Genomic DNA, 22262 nt, shown 5'->3' with positions numbered 1-22262 from the left:
CGAACCCGTGTCCCCTGCATCGGCAGGCGGACTCTCAACCACTGCGCCACCAGGGAAGCCCTGTAACTTTTTAATATGAGCATTTTCCCTCATTAACTGAAGAAAAAAGGATGCAAAACTGAATAGTCTGACCTCAACTAGGTAAAAAAAAGAATCTAAAATGCTGACAGCAGCTGCCTCTACATAAGAAAACTAGGGGTATTTTTTCTTTGCTTTCCCCTCATACCCCACTACTCTGCAACTTTCTCCAAGAGCATGTATTACTTTTACAATAAGAAAGAAATCATTTCAGTAATATGATATTTAAAATTACATCAAACTCTATGGAAACTGTGAGGTTTTCAGAGATTCAGGAAATCAGAGGGTCTGTGTGTGTGTTGGTCCAAAAGAGCAACTGGTCCCCAAATGCTATTTCCTGTCTCTCCTCCAGCCAGGCATATAGTACGGTGCCTGGCGTCTGCTGAAAGGCCGTCAACTCTTGATCACCAGGGAAACTGAGGAGTCAGGCTGTGGGTGATCCAAGCCCTTTCTTCTCCTGTTCCTGCAGGCTGCCTTGGGTTGGCTTTTGTTCCTCTCTGCTCCTTAGTACCTCCACTCTGTGGGTGAAGAAGCCAAGCTTGTGTCTATCAATGTTCGTCTTTTCTAACAGTTCTGGTGACGAGTCTGGCAAGGGACAAGCTTGAAGTGTTTGAATACAGGGATCTGGAGATTCTCTGTGCCTTCCAAATCGTCTACACAATCCTGGGGCTTCAGGACTCTGGGTGATTTCGGGGGCTGCACCCAAGCATCTGTACGCAGGATACATAGGGGAGTCTTGGGAATGGCTGAGCTGTCCCTGGGAGCCTGGCGGGGCCCAGTCAGCTCACACTCTCCCCTCCCAACCTCCTCCTGAGGGGCAGAACCTTCCTGAGGGAAGCCGGGGGTGGGGTTTGACTTCCAAGAAGTTATCATGCCGGTGAGGTATTCCCTCAGCCAGACGGTCTGCCTTCTTCTCAAGCTGGGATTCTTCCCTGAGCTTCTAAGAACCCTGAACCCGCTCCACTCCCACTGCCATGTGACTCCCTAGCAACATGCTTCCCACTCCCCCCAGAGAACCCTCACAGAGTGGTTGCCCGTGCCTGGGGCAGAAGCTACCAAGTCAATGTAGCCTGAGACATAACAGTGTGGTCTCTGAAGTGCTTCCCGGTTCAAACCCCTGCTCTGTCATGGGTGACCTTGGACAAATCGTGCAGCTTCTCTGGGCCCCGGTTCCCTTATCTGTAAAATGAGAAGAGTGTATCTACCTCACTGAGTGGTGAGAACAGGTAGAGTGATGAGCACTGTATAAATGTTAGCAGTCACAAAACAAACAAACAGAAAACCAACCTGCCCTTGTTATTGGAACCCTAAGAACACAGCCACCGATGTGGCTTTAAGGTGTAGCCCGTACAGATGCCGAGGAAAGTGAGACTTGGGTCAGCCGTCTCTTCCTCAGCAGCCTGAAGCTGCAGCTCAGTTCCACCCCTTCCTTCGTAGCACAGCATCACTAAACACCGGCTAGCTGCACACGAACCACTGGGGTGAACAAACAGGACAGGCGAAACCAGGCCGTCCCATGGGAAACTATTTATAGCCCGGTGTTCCTTCACCTCCAATTTACCATCTAACAGTTTGGTTGGCTCTGCTTTGGGGAAACAGTGTTCTTGTCAAAACACTCGTCAAAAATATCCCAAATCTGAAGAGAGAATTGGCAAGGAGACCCAGTAAGGATTGATGGAAATTTCTTCCGCCAGGCGAATGGGTCCAATTAGTCTGACCAGCTTGGTGTAGCTCCAGACTTTGCCTCACGCCACCGAGCAACTTGTATACAAGGACTGGTGGGTATTTACCTTTCCCCAGGAAATAAAGCTAACACAAAAGGAAAGATGATCAATGTATATTTTAAAAGCGTGTGTATACAAACAAACCCCCTCCCATATGTTACTGGGTTTCCTCCAAAGAAAACATATTAAATCAAGTATCTACCAGGCACTCAGCACTGTATCAGGCTGTGGGAATTCCCGGCCCCCTTCTCAAGAAGCTTAATATCAAGCTGGGAAGGCAAGACAAACACAAGTGCAAAGGTTAGGCATCAAAGCAAGACATTTGTAATGAGCCAAAAGAATGATACAGACAATGAGTATTTCAGGAGATGAGGGAGAAACGTGATCACTCCAGGCTTCCGAGTCCTCAGAGAGGAGGCAGAGTTTGAGTTGAGCCAAAGCATAGATATGCAGATTCAGTAAAGCAGAGAACAAAAGAGAGCAATCCAGGAAAGGGGTACAGTGTGAGCAAAGGTGTGGGAGCAGCACACAAGGCACATTTGGAGAAAGCAAGCAAGCAAGCAGGTTTGGCTAATTAGAGACCACCAGAAGAGAAAGGGGTTTCTTAGGTCATCTAGTACAATCTCATTTTACAGATGAGGAAATGGAGGCTCAGAGAGGTTAAGAGATTTACCTCAAGTCACACAGCTAGTTATCAGTGCGAGATCAGTTGAGAAAACAAATCTGTTAATATTCAGTTTAGAATCCGAGCTGACAGTAAATTGACTGGCTATAGAGAGGCAAAGGAGAATCCGCCTAGGGTGAAAGAAACTGCAATTCTCAACCACGAATGCTGGTGGAGTGTGTCACAGAAGGTGCTCATTAAACGCTTGCTGAAGAAATTGATAACTGCTATATAATTTCAGACAAGTCATGTGTTATCTCTGAGTTTATTTTCTTCTCCTTCCCCCTGCACCTTCCCCCCAGTTAATAAAAATCTCAACTCGGCCAGTGGTGTTATCTGCACAGTGGAAATAAACAGTTCTCAGAGATAAAAGGCGAGGGGAGCCTCAAAGGGTTTCAGATTTCTAACCTCTCTGTGGTGGGTGTGGGTAGGAAGGTTAGAAAATGAACCACCCCCTCTGCGGGGGGGCAGGTGGGCTGGGGAGAAGGAACATCTGTTTATTTCTTCTTTTTAGCCCTATAATCTTTTACCTCTTTGAAGTTGTGAGAAATCAGGTGCTTTGTACATTTCCATTATAAAGGAGATAGAACTGAAAAGTTAAAAGTCTTAGCAGGGTGAGCCGGGATGCGGTAGGGGCCAGGTCCCCATGTGCCTCCATCCAGGCAGCCTGTGAGTAAGGAAGGGAACCGTCTTGGCAAGTTCCCAGGAGGCAAGGGGTCTGTCACTTCCATACATGAGTAGGAGGTTATTACAAATAGATTTCCAGAAATTTCTTTCAGGCCATTTCGGTGAGGGGAGGTGTCTCTGAGCAGTTCACAAAGCAGTTGGTATGGTCTTGTGTATAACCCAGAAGCAATAAAAAATACAAAATACAAAAGCACAAAATGGATCAATACTAAAATCGACATGGAAGAAGGCACAGAAAACTAACCTTAAGTAACTGGCCATTTCCAGTCCCCAAGAATAAAACAGTCCTGTTCATTACCACGGTGCCATAAACGGATGTCAGGTCGGAATGGATCAAGGTAGATGATGCGATTGGTTGGACTCTTTCAGGTTGATCCTTGTCATTCTGAACATGCACACAAACGCACAAATAAAAAAAAAAGATAATTTTTAACAGTGATAATTCTCATGATGATAAAATGTCACTCATGCCCACCTGGGAAGGATCCTACTGGAGCCCCAAATACATTTTCTTAGACAAGATCCCCAGGAACAACCTTTTATCCCCTTTATCGGCAGAATCACCACGCTTGCCCAACCCCTGGAAAGCCATTTGTTTACTGTGTATTAACATGTACTGATTACCAGCAGTGAGCTAGCCATCCGTTTAACACCCCCCCAGCTGATATATGAAACTGAGTTCCACTTTATTGCCAAAAAAGAGCCCACCGCTGATCTGGGAGGGAGACAGTCTTATACATGGCTGTTTGCAGGATCATGCTGAAATTTATTTTAACAAGAGTTTGGCTTCTGTGAGGTTAAACAAGCCACTTCCAGAGATGTGAGACGGACCATCCTATAGGGTGTGACGGCAGAGAGGAGGGACTCTGGATTTACAAGAGGAGTGCAGTGTGTTAGCCCAAAGACAGGGTAAGTCATTCAGAGGGCAAAGAGGGAAAGACAGAGTCATGGATGGTAGGTAAGACAGAGCCACAGGGCTAAAGAGGAACCAAGCACGAGGGCTGGACCCGGTGCTGATGTTCTTGAAGAAGAAATGGAAAGCCCAACTCTCAACCTGAAGGCATTTAAATGGTCTGAGGTTCGGAGCACATGGAATCACATGCTCACTCCTGATCATTAAATAAAGCCCCTCTTTAAATCCAGAGCAGATAGGGTGTCTCTTTTTCTTCCTTGTTTAAAGGCATGAAGTGCTTCCTGCTGCTTCCTGCTTTCAACGACAGGAAACCGAGTTTGTTACACAAATCTCTGGAAGATAGGAGCTAGAAAGAGTCGTTGCCTTCTGCAGCTACTGAACACAGTGCGATAGCATACTTTATCTGCCAGAGTTTGGTTCCCAACCGTACTAAGGTTTGCGAAGGCACATCTACGCTTCAGCCAATAGGAGAGCCAGCACACTTCTGTAAGCATCACCGCAACTCCTAAAACTGCCCCGTTTGGAGAGGGGAGAGGGTAGGAAGGGGGAGGCTAAGGCTTATTAACTTCATTATATTACTGCCGACAGTGTTTATGTCTTTCAATTTATGTCTTATTAAATATTCATTATTTTTAAACCCACCAAGTTTCATTAACATCTACACTAAATGGATTCATGGGCTAAATTGATTTCTGAAGCCTTTAAAGTGCCGTCTATATTTCTTTGTTGACGTTACACTGGGAGGAAAAGACATGCTGGCAAGGATTTCGCCAATGTGGTGATCTCTGCTCAAGGAAAAGATGTCATAACCTAAGAGAACGTGGCTCATTTGCATACAATATTCCATAGTGAACTCCGTTTAAGAAGAGTTTTAGAAAACCCACTGGAGATTTTTTTTTCCTGTTAAAAATATACTTTTCATACAGTCGGGGAAGACGAGGAACTGTCCTGTTAAAATGAAGCTGAGAAAAAAAAAGTCTCTGTGGGTCTAAGAATCAGAACAATAGGTCACTGTTTAGGTAAGGATGCCTCGTGACCAGGAGCAGAAAAAAAGAAAAGTCGGTGACCTTTAGATGTAAAAAAAAATAAACCCACACCACACATCTTGCTTTAAAATAAAACCAGAATTGTTCAAACTTAAAATCGGCTGACCACGCCTCTTCTTTTTATTAAATATTTGAGCATCTCAGAAGTGCTCAACTCAGAGAACTGGACGTCATCTCTGCCTGGGCATCTGGAATGTTCTAACACCACTGTCTTTGGCTGGAGGACTCCGTTTTCCCTCATCCCACGACACAGACAGAGTAATGACTGTGGACTGTTGATTATCCATCCACGAGGACCAAATGGGATAGTGTCCTCCCACGTCTGGTATACAGTAGGTGCTTAATAACTGTAGCTATTTAGATTAGCTAAGAACCGTGACATCACAGTTAGCCTTGGCTGAGGTGGGATGAGATATTCTGTTTGTGAAAGACTGACTCCAAAAAAATCCCAGAAGTGGCTCAAAAGCCGAAAATGAACAAGGAGAAAATTGCTTCTAAATTACTGTCCCATCCTCTCTAGCATCCTTCCCTGGCTTCTGACTGTTTCTCAGTAATTGAAGTTTTCCAAATTAAGTCCTGGATCAATAGCATGGGTTAGTAGTAGGGCCATTAAATCAATGTTCCCGAATTTGAGAGCTGGTGGCATAGAACAAACCACCTGGGACTAGGGGTCAGAGAAGTTAGGTTTGCATTCAAGCTTGGTTCTCATCCCCTGGGTGATGTGGGCAATTTATCGAACCCTGTTGGGATTGGCCTTCTCAGCTGTGAATAAGGCCAATGGTGTCTGATCGGTAGGGTAGTTATGAGGGAGAGATAATAATGATGGTAGTAATGATAACATGTTGATACATGCTAGCTGCTATTATTATTAGTAACTTGCACTTACTGTGTGCTGCTTGGAATATTTTATAATACTCCGACTAAATAAGCATAGTATAGGGTAGTGAGCCAGACCTCCAGGCTTTCGATCCTGGCTCTGTCACGTTCTAACTAAGTAATTTTGTGCACATTATTTAGCTTCTCTGTGACTCAGCTTCCTCCTCTATGCAATGGAAGTGACGATAGCAGCACTGATGTCATAGACTCATCATGAGGACTGAATGAGTTAAGACACAAGCCTAGGTAAAGCTTAGAAGAACAGCGTCTGGCACACAGTAACACACAATCCATGTTTGCTATCATTACCTTATTTAAAAACACAAACGGTTGCTGCCACACCTGTGGCAGTTATGCCCACCTCCTCCTTTGCCACAAAACCCTAATTTTGTTCAGGTAGCAATAAACCCAAGCCTGGGAAACCATGATTAGTCTAAGCCACACAGTAATCCCATTCCCCGTTGCCTGGTACTTGCTTTCCTACCCCTTAGAGCTAGGGGTGGCCATGTGGCCCAGTTTGGGTCTGTGAGATGCAAGAAATCCACTGGAGGAGCTTCTGGGAATAAGCTTCCTCCTTGATAAGAGGAGGCTCTTGAGGAGAACTCATTTGCCCCTCTTCCCTCACTTCATCCCTTCGGAATCCGTGATGTGAGGCTACCCGTGCAGAGTGGTGACAGCCATTTTGCTTCCATGACATTCAAGATGGAGGGTGAAAACCAACAGATTGGTGCAAGGGAAGGACAAAAGACCCTCGGTTCTTGAGGACCCCACTGAGCCCAGACTTCCAAGCTTTAAACTTTTTACTAACAATGATGTTATGATTTAAGCCGCTGCTCATTGCTTGCAACGCAAAGCAAGTCCCTGTGTAAGAAGTGAGAGTCATGGCTGGGGACATGGCACTAGACTCTAGCTTTTCCTCAGCTACAAAGGACCAGGAACTGGCCAAGGGCTTGTTCCTCTCACCCTGGAGGATCCTGGCCACAGTCAGGATTGTGTAGCCAATTACAACAGCGAGCCTGGAAGAAAATAGGAAAGAGCGGGCTTGGACCTCAAGTAATCTCGAAGGGCTGCTCTGGCTGAATGGAAATGGATTCTTTTGTGCTGGAAACACACACACAGAAATGGACAGGTCCCTGTGAATGGAAAAAGGAGCCCTCTGAATGGCTTTCTTTTGCTCATTTCAGCAAATACAAACAAAAGAAAGACAGGCCCCAGAGAAACCTGCTCACAAAAGTGAAATTAATACCTGGGGAGCCAAGTAGAAAAAGGGAGAAAATAGTGCAGTCGGCCCCCTGTGTCCAGAGATTATTTTCACTCTCTTTTTTTTTTGGCCTATTTTCTATCTTGCCCTTCTCTCCCTTTAGGGCATAATCACTAATGTTGCTCTCAGCCTATTCTGTCTAGTTTATTACGTGTAATTTATTTCTGAATTCCGGCCTCTGCTTGTTCTGTGTGTAACAAGGTTAATGCCTTGTAATGATGCTTTTGCCAGTTCTGCATTTCGCGACAAAATCCCATCTTGATTTAGCTCTAAACCTTGTCTCCCCTTTGGGCTTTCTTGGTTCCCTCAGAGTTGTCACTCTGTGTCTCCTGCCTGCCGTGTCTAACCACACGTCCCGCCTACACTTGGGCCCGCTCTCAGAGGAAAACTTTTTTCAGTTTGAGGAAAAAGCTACCTTGTCTCAAATGATGTTTGGGCTAAAAAAGAAGAGAGCCTTGGGCTTGACACACCAAAGCGGAACCAAGGCTACTGGGAAGGGGTGAGTGCTGGGTGTGTGTGTGTATGTGTTTGTGAGAGTATTCAGGAAATACTGGGCACATCACAAGGGAAACAGCTTGACCTCCTTGTAGCTCCTTCATAAATCTTTCATTGACCATAAACACCCTGCAGCGTGCACTGCCCAATTCCAGGGAGCACCAGCCATGAACTCTAGGGTGTGAATGGCACACTCTGGATTTGAGTACCACGTGGCCCTGCCCCTACCACGTGGAAGATGGCCTGACTCAGCAAGGATCACATAGAGCGCTCACAGCCACGCTGCAGCTATTATGGGAACAGCTGGAGGAAATGTGCACAAAAGTGGCCCCTCAAGTGTTGGGGCGACAGCAAAAGTCAAGTCTTTGATCCCCCAAGGTGATGAAAGGACTCGCTTATTTTGGTTTTTCCTTATGGGGCCTGGGCAAATACCAGCTGGAACTTCTTACACATTGATGAAAAGCCTCTCGGGCAGTGAATTTTGTAGTCTGCTCCTCTTTGGCATACACTTACGAGAAGCAGTTTCTTCGTCATTACTTACCCAGGGGCCTACTTGCAGTTAGGAAACCTCAGCAGGAGTCCTATGCCCAAGATCTGGCCCTGCTCCGTCCCTGACAGGCTGCTTGATTTGGGCAAGTCCCCTGAACATCAATAACCGAATCTGTAAAAATGGACCCAATAATACACACGCCCGGTCTATTAGCATTGTTGTGAGGCCCAAATGAAATCATGTGTGTGGAAATAATTGGAAAACTATCTTTATCAAGCTAGAGAATGGAAAGAACAACTATTCACCCAAGTTAGATACTGATTTTATTGGCCGTTAAGGCGCCTGTCGCTTTTCTTTATTCTTCTAGAGTATACGGCACTGATCGGGTTCTAACTTTACAGCACCTCTCTGATCAACTGAAGGAAGAATTAACCTTGGGGACTCAAATGATCCAAAGGAAAAGTTCAAAGTGTGCAGGAGGAATAAAGAAGGGAAGTTTAGGGACATACCTGGGCAGCCTCTATACCAGGCAAGCATGGGGGGTGTGCAACTGAGCCACGGGAAACATGCAAAGTGGTGAGGTTTGTATTTCACATCCTCCCACGGGCTCTTCCACCTGCTTCCCTCCCTCCAAGGCCCCAGTGTCCTCCAACCTCCCAGGCCTTCCTACTGCCAAAGTCCCACTCTCCAAGATTTATCCTTCCTTTTTCCTGCTTTACACTCCATCCCCCATCTAAATCTCCATCCCTTCCATGTGGCTACTTTCAGTCAATTACCTACAAAAAGACAACCTGACTCGAACAATTCACAAAAATATATGAATTGCTGATAGTGTAAAAAAAAAAAAAATGCATTCTCCTAGATTCTTAGAGTTGGAAGAGACACAGTTCAACCATGTTTTTCCATGAGGAAGCTACTGGTATTCTAGATGGGATATTTCTTCACTATGGGGGCTGTCCTCCATGACGCAGGACTTTTAGCATCCCTGACACCTGCCCAAGAATACCAGTAGTGCCCCCCCACCATCATTTTGACTTCTGCAAAACCTCCCTCTCTCGCACTGCTAAATACCCTCTAAATAAATGGCATCATCTTCTTTGAGAACCTGTGGAATCGCTCCCAAGATTTCAGAGTTGCTGAAAAATGATTATCTAGACATTTCTTCCCTCCAACTCTCTCCCTCCCTATCTTCCCCATCATGGTAAATGGTACCAACACCCACCCTCAGCTCCTCTCTTTCCATCAGTCCCCACACCCAATACCTGAAAAATCTCGGCTGAATTTCCCAGCAATCTTACATCTATCTTCTCCATCTCCATGGTTTCCACCCAGTCCAAGCCCCCATCATCTCACTCCTGATCTACAGCAAGAGCCTCCTGGTTTCTCTCTTTCAACCTACAATCTATTCTCCATCCAGTAGCCAGAGTGATTCTTTAACGTATGAAGTAGGCCACGTTATTTCTTTGACTAAAATCCTTCTACGGCTTTTTATCACACTTAGAATTAAACCCAAATGCTTCCCCAGGTCTTATCTGATCTGGTCCCTGCCTACTTCTTCAAACTCATCCCTTGTCACTCTTCCCCGTCACTCTGCTTCAGCTCCCACAGTGTCTTTCTTTCAGACTCTTTAACATGTTCCCATCTTTCTGCCTCAGGGCCTTTGCATATGCTATTTCTGCTACCTCCCCTCTCTTCACACCTTGTAGGCTGTTTTTCTTTTTTAAGTCTTTCAGGTTTCAAGTTCAGTGTCACCTCCCCATGGACACACGACTATAGATCATCCTATCCCTATGCCAGTAGTTATTCTGAATCATGATATTCCATTTGTTTCCTTGAAAATAATTATAATTACATTGCTTTAAATTTTTGTATTTAATGTCTGCCTCCCAGTAGACTCTAAGCTCTACAACAGCTTATCTTGCTCTACACTCTGCGGCATACACCTCAGCATCTGGCATGTTGTTAGCTGTCAATAAACATTTATTGAATGAATGAATGAATACATGGATCAGTATTTGAATGCTTTCAGTCAATATCTCACCAGGCAACCCTGGTACACTGCTAAGGAGGTCTAATCATTACAAAGTTCTACAAAAGTTCATTACAAAATTTGTCCCTTGCAAGCACTGGGCCTTGGTTCTGCCTTGGGGAGCAATACTAAACTACCCCACATCTGCTGCCATGTAGCTTGGCCTTCTCTAAATTTCACATCCATAGTTCACTGACAGTTTTCAAAAGACAGTTCCTAGGTCTTTTGCCATCTCCATCTAGAGACAGTCTACAGACTCAGGGTACTTAAAATGAGGCTCTAAGTAAACAAAATACTTTAGGTATTTTCGTATCCTCTAACCAAAGTGAAGAATAATAGCACTATTCTTGCCCCATGATTAGAACAGCATAACTTGTGAACTGTTGCATTTGGCTAACTCTTTAAAATAGAAATAGTGAATAACAAAGTGGTAGCACGGAAGGGTAGAAAGAACAAGAGATTTAGGGTAAAGAAAAATGTGGGATCAAGTTCAAGCTCTATTACTTATGAGCTGTCTCTAAGCAGTCACTTAAGCTTTCTGAGGCTTCTCCACCCACCCACCTGCTCCATCCAGTCCGTTTATGGAGCACTTGGCTCTTGGCCAAGTGCCTGACCTGTAAAAATCCAGGTGGGACTGAACCCCCTATTGTCAAACTAAGCCAATCAAATGAGTTTTGAAACAAAATGCAGCATCTTGTCATTGGTTTTCTGACACACACAGTAACGGAATGAGTGCTTGGAGTGGGGACCGCACTGACATCCACAGTTCCTGCAAAGAATTCCGGGAATCCATGAAACCAGATGAGCAAAAAATCCTATTTTAGCGAACTCTGACTGAAATTCAGCATTTCATTTAATTATGAACGCAGACCACAGTCATATTAACTGAACCTGTGACTTTGCCATCCAAAGAAATCAGATATTTTCATATCATTTTATAGTTGTTGCAGGTATCTCAAAATATCGTTTGTGCTTATCGCTACTTTGAAATGATGGTAGTTACCGCTGCTAGGTCTTGCTCTTTAATGTGCTAAGATATATTACTCTATTTCAAATTGGAAAAAACATTTTGATATATCTGTAGATCAATATAATTGGTTCATTTTGCAACTCTCTCCTTTTATGTGTTTAAAACCACTGCTCTGAGGAGGGATCTACAGGCTTCCCCAGAGGTCCACAGCACAAGGGCTCCACGGGAGGGAGGGGCACAGCGATGTTGCTAAGCCCAGGAGACTGAGACTGGGTGACACCTATAACTACCAGCTGCTCTGGGCCACCTAGCCCTCCTGATGCCTCAGAGAAGCAAGGACCAGCACATGGAATCCAATTTCTAAGATTGCTCGCTGATGGCAAAGGAACCTCAGAAGGACGTCAGTGCAGAATAATTAGGAACAGTTGATGTGTTAGAGAATATGCTTCTCAAGTGGACTCTTCCAAGACCAAGCTGGAGGGGCAGGAGGGAAAGACCAGGAATCCGGCCTCACTGGTGAGGGAGTCACAGGGAAACTCCCCTCTCTTTAGGCTACCTGGCTTTTATTCCTCCTATAAACACAGCTCCAGGGGCTTGGGCTCCTCTTGGAAGCTCTTATCTCGCCGAGCTGTAACCACATCTTCTCCGCTAGATGGAGAGCACCTTCCTTCCAGTTCAACAAATACTCACTGAGGGCCCACCGTGCAGTAGACGGCATTCTGGATGCCTGGGAAACACTGATGAGACACCCCTGGCCACTCCCCTCAAGGCACTTACAGCCCCAATGGCACCGTGTTGAGCCCAACACAGAGCCTGGCACACAGCTGGCACTCCATAGAGGCTGACAGAGTGGATCCCCAATTCCTCACTTCCTGGCCAACCGCTTGCTTAATGGCCCTTTCTGGGGGGGTCCCAAAGATATCTAAAACTCGACGAAAATTAAACTAATTGGTCACCAACACCTCTCAATTCTACATCTTAAAAAGCTATTTCATTGAACCCCTCCTCTCCACCTGCACTGCCAGCACCTCAGTTCAGGTCTCCAACACGCTCACTTGGATGACTGCGGCCCATGCAATCCATCTCTTTCTCTCCACGTTCGTTGCGGCCACCGCTCTAGACCAAGGCAACATTATTTCTCACCTGGACTACTTTGAGAGCCTCCTGTCTCTGCTGGGGCCAATCTCTCATTCATGCCCCAAAGGTCAGCCATTTATTTAGGAATTCAAATCCAGTGGTGTCCCTTCCCTTCAAAGGCTCGTCTAAGCTTTCAGAAAAAAATATAAGCTCCTTCCCACTGCCCACCAGGACTACAGGATCCGCTGCCGCTTCCTTCCCCAACCTCTTCCCCCGACACTCTCCCCGCTCCACCTCCCTAACTCGACCACACCAGCCTCTGCTTTTCAGAATGACCAAGTCATTTCCCCTTTCGAGGCCTTGCACTGCTCTCCAGTTCCCCTTGGGAACGTGTACAGCTATCCTTTCTCATCTTCCTGGTGGCAGCTCAACCTCCTTAAAGAGAACTTTTCCCAACACCTCAACTAACACGGCTCTCTTACGTCCTGTTATTTCTCTCAGGGCCCCCAGCTCAGCCTGGGCCTTAATTTTCTCATCTGTAAAATGGAAGTAACGACATTACCCATCTCGTAAAGTTGTGGTGAGGATCAAACGAGTTAATATTGGTAAAGTGCTTAGGACAATACTTGGTGCGAAGTGAGTGCTCTAGGAGTGCTTGCTATCATTTTAATATAAAAATAACCTCTTTATTTGCTGCATATTTATTGTTTACTCTGTTGATCATTGGTAGAAATATTTCCTCACAGTGCTTGGCACATAGTAGGAACTCAAGCAGTATTTGTTGGTCCTTCTAATCAGCGGTTTTGCCTCTCATCTTGCCTCATCCATTCTTCTGAGTGATCTCTCTAGAACACAATCAGATCATGTCTGCCTATAGCCCTGCTGTTGTCCTCCATCAGCCATGGGCCATGGCTTTCACACCCTGCTCAGCAGAGTCCCAGAAGTTCCTTTGAGATGCCACAGGGACAGGCAGGGGGTAGGGGGAGGGCGAGTTGCAGGATTCTGGGAACCTCCCCACCCCTGCTTCACCCTGAGCCCCGGCACTTGGCAATGGCCTCACCCAGAACGGCAGGTCAATGATGATTTATTAGCCTTTTTCTCATACTGAGCCTCTGGTTTAAGATTTAAAGCCCAGGTTTAGAAAGTCTGAAAACAACTGACCATCAGGATAAAATCCAGCCATGTTGGCCAGTCTTATTAAGCCCTTTGCCATCTGGCCCTGCATGCTCATTTCTGGACACTCCCCAGCCAGGGTGAGCTACCTGTGGTTCACAAGCTTATTCAACTTCCCTCTTTGTGCACAAGCTGTGCCCTGTCTCTGGAACTCCCTTTCTTGCCTCTTCTACTTGGCTTTAAGACACAGCTCCTGCATCACCTCTCTGAAGCCTCCCAGGTCCTCCCACGCTGAGTGTGACACTCCTTCTTGGGGTTTCTGCACCACCTTCTTGCTAAATCTCTCACGATGTCTTAGGGCAACGTGAAGGTTTGTTTTACCCTCACCCCTTCTGTTACAGCAGGCGTCGGTAAACTACCAGCTGTGGACCAAATCTAGCCTGCTGCCTGTTTTTCTGAATGACCCCCTGCCAAGCTAATAGTTTTTACATTTTTAGATGGTTGAAAAAAATCAAAAGAATAATATTTTATGACAAGTGAAAATTATACATGAAATTCAGATTTCTGTGTCCATAAAGTTTTACTGGAACATCCCCGTGCTTGTTCATTTACATGTTGTCTATGGTTGCTTTCACACTTCGATGGCAGAGCTGAGCAATTGCAACAGAGACTGTATGTGGCCTGCAAAGCCTACGATATTGACGATCTGACCTTTACAGAAAAAGTTTGCCGACTTTTGCAGTAAGAACATTGGCCAGAGAGGTGGGGTGGGGATTGCTGGGGTCAAATCCCCCTGGTAACTCCTCTGAGGAGACACTACGTGTAACTATTGATTAGACAGTCAAACCCATCAACTACAGAAACAGTAAAACTTAAGTCACAATTCTATTTGGTTCTGTGATAGTATATAAGTTAGTATTAATTTTCTATCTTGATGAAAATGCTAAGAAAAACTATGCACGCAATTGATAAAAAAAAAAAAAAATCTTACCACTACCATGCCCCTGCTCCCACAAACAAGTTAGACCCAGGATGCCTACCAACTGTCCCCCAGCGGACTTCAGTTTTTCTCTGAGCAGGCCTCAGTGATCATCAGCTATGTGCCACCACATATTCAAGGAAGACAGAGGTAGGTCACGGAGAAGCCCGAGGGAGGTAGAGATGATTCCATGCTGCTGTAGCCAACATGGTGAACACGGTGTGGCTCTTCCACCTTCCCATTCCAAGGCAACCCGCCCACACACCTACCGGGGACCACTGCATGATGGGCTTCCTTCTTCTGACTAGACCTGGGGTCAGTACCTGCCCCAAGGGCAATGAATCCCTACCCTGAAGGAGGGCTCATAATCTGGAGTGAAAGGATGGGTTGGACCCCATTCTCTCTCTTTCCTGCTAATTTGAACTAAATAATATAGAAAGCTGTTGCCAGTTGGTAGCCGATGCAGAAGGTTAAATGCTATTGAAAGGCAGAGTGGGGGGATCAGGTCAGGCTGAGGCACATTCAGGTGGTGGGGGTGAGGGGCAGATGTCTGAGGAAGCCGAGGTGGTCACTTCGTAGCAGAACTGAGGGAAGCAGCCACGCTAAGTCACATTGACAATGAAACCTTAGAATGAGCAACCATCACACTTCCTGCTGTTACGCCCTTTTCCGCTGCCGGGAGTCCAGACCCCCTTCCCACTCTGTTTCAGACAGCCCCATCCTAGCACTCCTAAATAATCCTGATGGTAATGATAGTAAATACATACACAGCATTTACTATAGGTCAGGTAGCGTTCATACATATTAACTCATTAATCCAGACAAAAATCCTATGAAACAAATAGGATCCCTACTTCTAGATGAAGAAACAAGCACAGAAAGATTAAATAATTTGCCCAAGGTCACACAACTGGGAAGTGGCAGCTGTGGTCCCTGTCGACCTGGCTCCAGAGTCTGTGCAGGCAACCACTGCACAGGAATGCTTCTTCTCCTAGATCTCCATGTAATCCCACCTGTTTCTATCCACTACATGCCCCATCCCCTTGTTTGAGCTTTGCTTATGTAGATCTTTGTTTCACGCAACCACCCGTGCCTCATTAGGATTGAAACTGCTATCAGGATTGATGTTGTGAAGACCAGACCCTTGAAGAGAATTTTGGTGTGGTGTACAGCACAGTAGAAGGCTCTAGACATCTTCCCCCACACCCCACATCCTGGAATGAAATGCAAATAGACTGCCGTCCGAAAGCGTGAAGGAGCAAATTTAACTATGACCTATAGGTTCTTGAGACTCGGACTCTAAACTCAAAAACAGTTAAGACTTCAGAAGTTTTTCTCGGTATTTCCTTTGGGCAATTAGAAGAGGATAAGGACTATAAGGGTAGTGGAATTAGCAGGTTACTTTAGATGACCCTAAGTAAAGCTGCAATGAAAACTGGCACAAATTCTTATCCCAGGTGCCTCAGGTGGACTACAAGGGAAACTGATACCTTACAGCTGTGGTTCTAAAAGCTGAATGTATATTAGAATCACCTGGAGAGCTTGTTAAACCACAGATTGCCAGTCCCACACCCTACTCTGAGTTTCTGATTGGGGCCCAAGAGTTTGCATTTCTAGTAAGTTCCCAGGTGATGTTGAATGCTGCTGGTCCAGAGACTACACTTGAGAACCCTACAAGTTCTTGAGGGGCTTTGTGCCCTAAAGCACAGAGCCCTCTCCTCTTGTCCACCGAAAGGCACGATCGTGCACGTTATTAAATTACACCAAAGAAGTGCCAACCATGCTGGGTTTCTATGGTCAAAGTTAACTTCCAGATTGGCAAGACCAGAAGCCTGGTGAGTCCAATGAATGGGGATTTCAGAGGAGTGGAGGATGTCAGTTAGGCTCGGACTAGGGAAGAAAGAGGCCCCAACACATCAGACACCAAGAAAAAGACAATGGTTAAGGGAGTATGAGGTGGCCAGGTTCAGGAAAGTGTGCCTGCCAACAACAGAAAGCATCCCCAACATGATCCCCCATTTATTAATTCAACAAATATTTCTTAAGGTGCTATGCTAGGTACTCTGGGCTCATCAGAGAACAAAATGTTACAAGGTTCCTGACCTTCTGGGGCTTGTATTTTAATTGTGGCTGCTAATAAAGACAAGAGCGCCTGTAACCCAGACTTAACAGTCCAGCCTGGATTTAGTTTATGAGCTAGTTCTTGTGTCTGAGAACAAAAACTGGGAGCCCTCCTTTAAGGTCCTGTAAGTCTCTCTGAGGTCATTTATAAGCCTGAATACAAAACGTGCCGGCACTATCTAGAAATTGACAAGTGAGGAACTACAACCCTCCCAAAGTGTGAATTTCAAGTGCTCAAACATGCAGACCCAGAAACCCCGTTGGCACTCAAGGATTCTCTGTTCTGTAGTCTTATGCCCAGCAAACAGCTGATCCCAGAGCAGTTGCAAGGGCCTAGCCTGCTCCATGTAGGACAGGACTGACACCAGAACCCAATGTCTGTGAGGCTGGACTGTCCATGGCTGTGTGTTACAGGCCCAGATCCTCAATCCTCTATCATGTACCAGTTGTGGAAACTAACCAAAGCTCTCCAGGCCTCGATTCCTCATCATAAAATCATAATCATAAACTACAATCCTTGCCCCACAGGGTGATTATGAGAATCAACCCAAAATAAGGCATGTGAAGTGCTCAGTACAAAGCCTGGCCATAACAGTCATCCAGCAGTAGGAGCTATGATTGCTTTTCCCTCTTTCTAAGTGGTTGCTGGGCTTTTTAAATCTCCCTTGCACATCAGATTGTGTGTATGGGGGTAAAATTCACCATCTAGTCCGTAGACTGCAAAGTGGCTAGACAGGATCATAACAGAAACTAAACAAGAAATAAACATTGCAGGAAGACTGTGGATTTTGAGGTCAATGAGGGTCATTGCCGAGTGGCCCTGGGACATCACTTCTGCATGCAGTAGCTAGAAGTGTCTTGGGTTACTGTCTGTTGGAGAGCATGTGAGTGTTTTGTGGTTGTCTGCATGACAGTTAAATTATGTCAGGCTTTGGAATTATGTGAGTGTGGAGGAAGCAGGTGTGTCTCTCCACAAGTGGCAGAATGAACTAGAAGAGTCAGTCCTGTTGGCCAAAACAGTAGGAGACATGCCACCCTCAGTAACTATAGAGGGGGTGGCCACCATGTTTAAACCACAAGCAACCCCAGGACCCAACTATGGCAGCCAAACAATCTGGAACAATCAGACTTCAAAACTCAGGTGTACACACTTTTCTACCATATGTCAAGGGTAACAGGAGTTCAGAAACAAGAGGAAGTTAACTTGTACGTCATTTGAAACATTCACTTTTTATGTTAACCCAAGCACATAGATATGTTACGGAATAGAATGAAAAAAAAAAATCACCTTAAGTTTTAAAACACACTTCAAGGGGCACCCTCCAGCCTCAACCCCATATCCTAGGGGAGGTTGGTTACTGCCTCTAATTAGGGGACTTTGAAGGGAAAGTCTGAAGCACCAAAGTGGTGGAAAGAATACAGAAGTAGATATTGTGAGAGACCTGGGTTTAAGCTGGAGGCTCTGATGCTTCCTTTGCTCTCTTGAGCAAGTTGCTTAAGTGATCAGCTTCCTCGTCAGGTAAATGAGAATGTTCCTCAGAGAATCAACCTTAGACTTGACGAGGGCCTCAAAAGAAGTAATATATGAGGAAGTGCCGTACAAATATTTATCAGGATTATTAGAGAGTGTCTACAGAATTCGGCTGCCTGGGCACGTTCACAGGCTGAAGCTCTCCTGCGATAGTGTGAAAGGAGATTCAAAGTTGGAGGCAAGACAGAAAAAGTCATGGCCCAACGTGTGAACGGCTGAGGACACACTCATTGCACAAGCATCTTGTAAATTAATCTTTAGTGGGAGAAGCTGAGGGCCAGCAAATCAGCCAACAAGAGATAAGGAGAGAACCAAGAAATGAGAAAACACAATCTCCTTGGTGTCACTTTCCTACCCATGGCTGACTGAAGATGGAAAATAAGAGCGAGTCATCCAGGGGTAGCAGGAGAAGGCAAACAAATCTAGCCCCTTGTGCCTTGCTGCCTGTGGATTACTGTTAAAATGACTGTGTCTGCTCTGGAGGAGTCACTGTTAGAATCTACTGAGGCTCCCTCTAGAGTGTTTCAAGTTTTGTCTATCTTAGGCACCTGTAATTCAGCATGCCTTTTCCAAAACACACTGAAAACCTGAAAATAAAACACAGAACAAATGCAACCCAATGACATCATTGTTCTGAGTGACAACCAGGGGCACACTGATCCCATAACCCCATTAAATGGGGCTGCCACCTGCTATTGTCCTTTCAATGGCAGAATCAGCGGCACCCAGCACAGAGCACAAATTATTTGTGGAAGTCTCTTACCTGCCTATTTAATAGATTAGAAAATTGTCAGCGTTTTCATCAAAACGACCGCTTTTTTTTTTTTCATTCAAAACCTCTCCTGAAATTCAATTCCACTAAGGCTTTTCAATTCATAAGAGCAGCAAGGAATTTACTTAAAGAATAACTGCAAAACTCCAAGCTCCTACCTGTGCAGCTGTGACAAGCTATTGTTTGAACCGGAGTATATTATTTAACTTGGATGACAAGCTCAGGGGGTAGAGACCCCGTCTTTCAGAATCCGCAGCTCTGAGCACACTGGGAGCTCTCAATAAATAACAGCAGCAAGACATGCTGTGGAGGGACCTACCTTGATTATTTTTCCAATTCCAGATTTTTGGCAGCAAGTGTTTATCCCTTGCTTGATTTCCAAGGAGCAGCTACCTCCCAGAAGCTCCCCGTGAAGATGGATCAAGAGCTCCCTGACTTTCCCTTCCCCTCATCCCAGCGCAAGCAGGAACACCTGATCAAGCCAAAATGTGGCTTCTGAGTGCATTCAGGGTGCCTGCTGGGTTTGGAAGGGAACTAAGTCCTCCAGCCCCCAGTGGGTAGAGAAAGGCGGTCAAGAGAAATGTTTTGGCTCCACACATCTACACAGCTGTCAGATGGCAAAGCTTGGACTTCCACTGTTATCACCTGCTGCGGGCCTCCGAGCTGTCTTGTCATTAACCCCGGAGACCAAGTATGCCTAAAGCTCGACACCAAGTAATATGTAGGGGTTACTTTCAACGGAGAAGTCGAAGGTGATGATTTTTGCCAAACCTGAACTGTTACATAATAAGGCTCTCACAAAGACAGATATTAAATGTTAAATTATACCTGTATAGCAAGACGAAGTCATTTAGGGAGCATTATGTGTTATTTATGCTTTAAAATAATTATAGCAGTAACTAAATGAAGGCATTATGTGTGCACCCCAGTACACAAGTAGCGGGCAAGGAGGAAGAAGCAAATGACCATTCTAAGGGGCCTTGCAAGAGACCTGTTTTTTTCTTTCTGGATAATAGGGCTAATATTTGGTAAGATGTGCTCTGCGTGGGTGGGGATGGGAGTGTCTTTCCATACACTTATTAATATACCTTACAGCCAATGTCCCCTCTATGCTTACACAACAAATGTACCAACACAACACGTTTTTCCAAGTGGAGACTTCTCGCCTTCCTCTTTGACGCATTTTATATCAAAACAATGGCAACACCTGTAGCCGTTCATTTCTGCTCTCTGATTTCCGTCCAGTTATAAAGGAGGCGCTCAGCAGGCTCCCCTCTCAGGAGCCATATGCGGACTTGACGTGCCAGCAGCCTTGGAAGGAAGACGGCCACGGAGAACTGCACAATGGCTCCATAATCCCCATCAACTGAATCCTCTTGAACCGCCGCTTTATTTTCCAGTCAAAGAAATGCCAATCTCAAGAGTCAAGCTGTGGCTGCCCTGGGAACCCAGGGGGAACCTCTGCCGTTTGCCTGGGAGGGTGGTGCCTCTGAGCCGCGCGATCTAGTCAGGCAATCTGGAGCCCAGAAACTGCCTGAAGTACCCTAACACTTTCTCTTGCTCTCCCCTCTAGGGCGAGGCTTTTTACCCACAAAGCCACCTCCAGCCTGCTCAGCCTCTCCCCGCAGCTGGAGACCACAGCTCACGCTCAGCAGAGCCACAGCCCCGCCCCCTTGCACGGGGTCACGCTGAGGGTTCTGTTATAGCGAGCCTGAGCCTCTGTTCCAGGCTAGCGCTGACCCATGTCGAACAGGCTACCGACTCCTCAGACCACATCTCACGTGTTACGGGGTTGGTGGGGGGAAGATGGGGGGCACAAAGACTGGGGTGTGGCAAGTCCTTTAGGTTCTGGGGCTTCTCTGCCTAGGGCACTGTGTTTGGTAACGCCGTTGAGGGCAAGGCTCAAAGCCACACGCCCGCTAAGACCACACACCTGGGGAAGAGATTAGGGAAGGGCGGGGGAGCGGCGCGGCGAGGCTCAGACCCAAACAAGCGCCCATGTTTGGACAGAGAAGGATGGCAACGGGACGCAGCCACCAGAGTTTTGAACCTAACTCCTACCCTCGCCACCTCCATTCTTACACTCCCTCGGGGACCTCTGGCCGTGCTTTAGAGTAGCCCGAGGTCTCGGAGACCGTAAGAGAACGGCCGTCGGGCGGCCGCCGCCGGGCTGTGTATATCCGGCACCTGGGAAAGGTCAACCCTCTCCCTCCGGCCCTGCCTCGCCGGCGGCTCCGCAGCAGGAGCGCTCCCCGCAGCGTCACGGGGTTAGGACTTACGCAGTGGTTCTCAGCCTCGAAGTCCCAGCTGCAGGTCTTGGTGCGCGCCTGTATCTCCCTCATCCTGAAGAGGCAGAGTGCAGTGGTGGCGGGGGAGCGCCTCTCCTGGTCCCCTCCGGTGGCCGCGCTGAACACGCCCGCCCAAACGTCCAGGGCCTCCACCAGGCTGGAGGAGAGCAGCAGGCGGCGGCCGTCGGGGTGGCCGTGGCCGCAGTCGAGGGCTGCCTGGCCCTGGAACAGGACCTCGGAGCTCTTCGCGATGCGCGCCATGCTGGGCCAGCCGGTGGCGGCGCCGCTCGTGTAGTTGTAGGGGTAGTAGGGGAAGTAGACGCTGCCGTTCCAGAGAAAGGCGTCCACGAAGTGCAGGCTACCCCCGCCCTCGCGCAGCTTGAGGCGTCCCGTCTCCTTCGTGGCCAGGCTGCGCCCCTCCGTGTCCTTGAGCGCGATGGCCGTTTCGCGGTCGGACGCCGCGGGGTTGCAGCGGCTTGCCGTCTCGGGCTCGGGCAGCACGTAGGTGGCGGCCACCGCCAGGTACCAGCTGTTCGTGTCGCCCGCGAGGTACACCACGCCGGCCGTCGAGCCCTGCGGGTGACACGACACCACCTCGGTGCCGTTGCGCAGGGAGCTGCGGCTCAGATTGCCCAGGGGTCGTACCTCGCAGGCGCCCCGGTCGAAGGTCCAGCCGGTGAGCAGCAGTCCCCCGAGGCCGGCCGCCCCCTCGCGGTAGGGCAGCAGCAGCTTGCTGAAGCTGCTCCCCGGCCGGGGCCGCGCGGGGGGCGTCAGCGAGACGGGCTCCGTGCAGTTGCCCGCTTGGTCCCGGTATAGGCGCGAGAGCCTGTGCTCCAGGCTGTAGTCCAGCTGGTCCAGGCAGCTGCCGCTCGCCACGAACACGCCGTCCTCCCGGCTCACGGCGATGGCTCCGATGGCTTGCTCCGACCGCCACACGGGCTCGTCCGCTCCCCGGCCGGGCGCCGCTAACGCCAGCAGATAGGCAAGCAAGGGCAGAGGCGCGGCGGGGCGCTGGGGGCGCGGCGGTGCCTTCCTCCGGGAGACCTCCATGGGGTTGGGGGGGCCGCCCCCGGGCAGGGCGCGCGGCGGCGACGGCGGCTCAGGCGCGCGGCGACTGAGACGCGGGCGGCGGCGGCTCCTGCGCGCGC

The 22262-nt window shown here is 47.6% G+C and overlaps 1 protein-coding gene across 1 annotated transcript in view; it reads right to left on the bottom strand.

Moving 5' to 3' along the window:
• Positions 1-22164, bottom strand: part of PLXNC1 (plexin C1) — a 142399-nt gene extending 120235 nt beyond the window's left edge. The window contains 2 exon segments of the mRNA XM_007468207.1: positions 3398-3538; positions 21106-22164. Coding sequence (XP_007468269.1) covers positions 3398-3538; positions 21106-22164 — 1200 coding nt within the window.
• Positions 22165-22262: the final 98 nt, after the last annotated feature.

This window comes from Lipotes vexillifer, unplaced genomic scaffold (genome assembly GCF_000442215.2).
Source record: "Lipotes vexillifer unplaced genomic scaffold, Lipotes_vexillifer_v1.1 scaffold180, whole genome shotgun sequence".
In the NCBI taxonomy this organism is placed as follows: Eukaryota; Metazoa; Chordata; class Mammalia; order Artiodactyla; family Lipotidae; genus Lipotes; species Lipotes vexillifer.
This window is presented reverse-complemented; position numbering and strand designations above follow the sequence as displayed.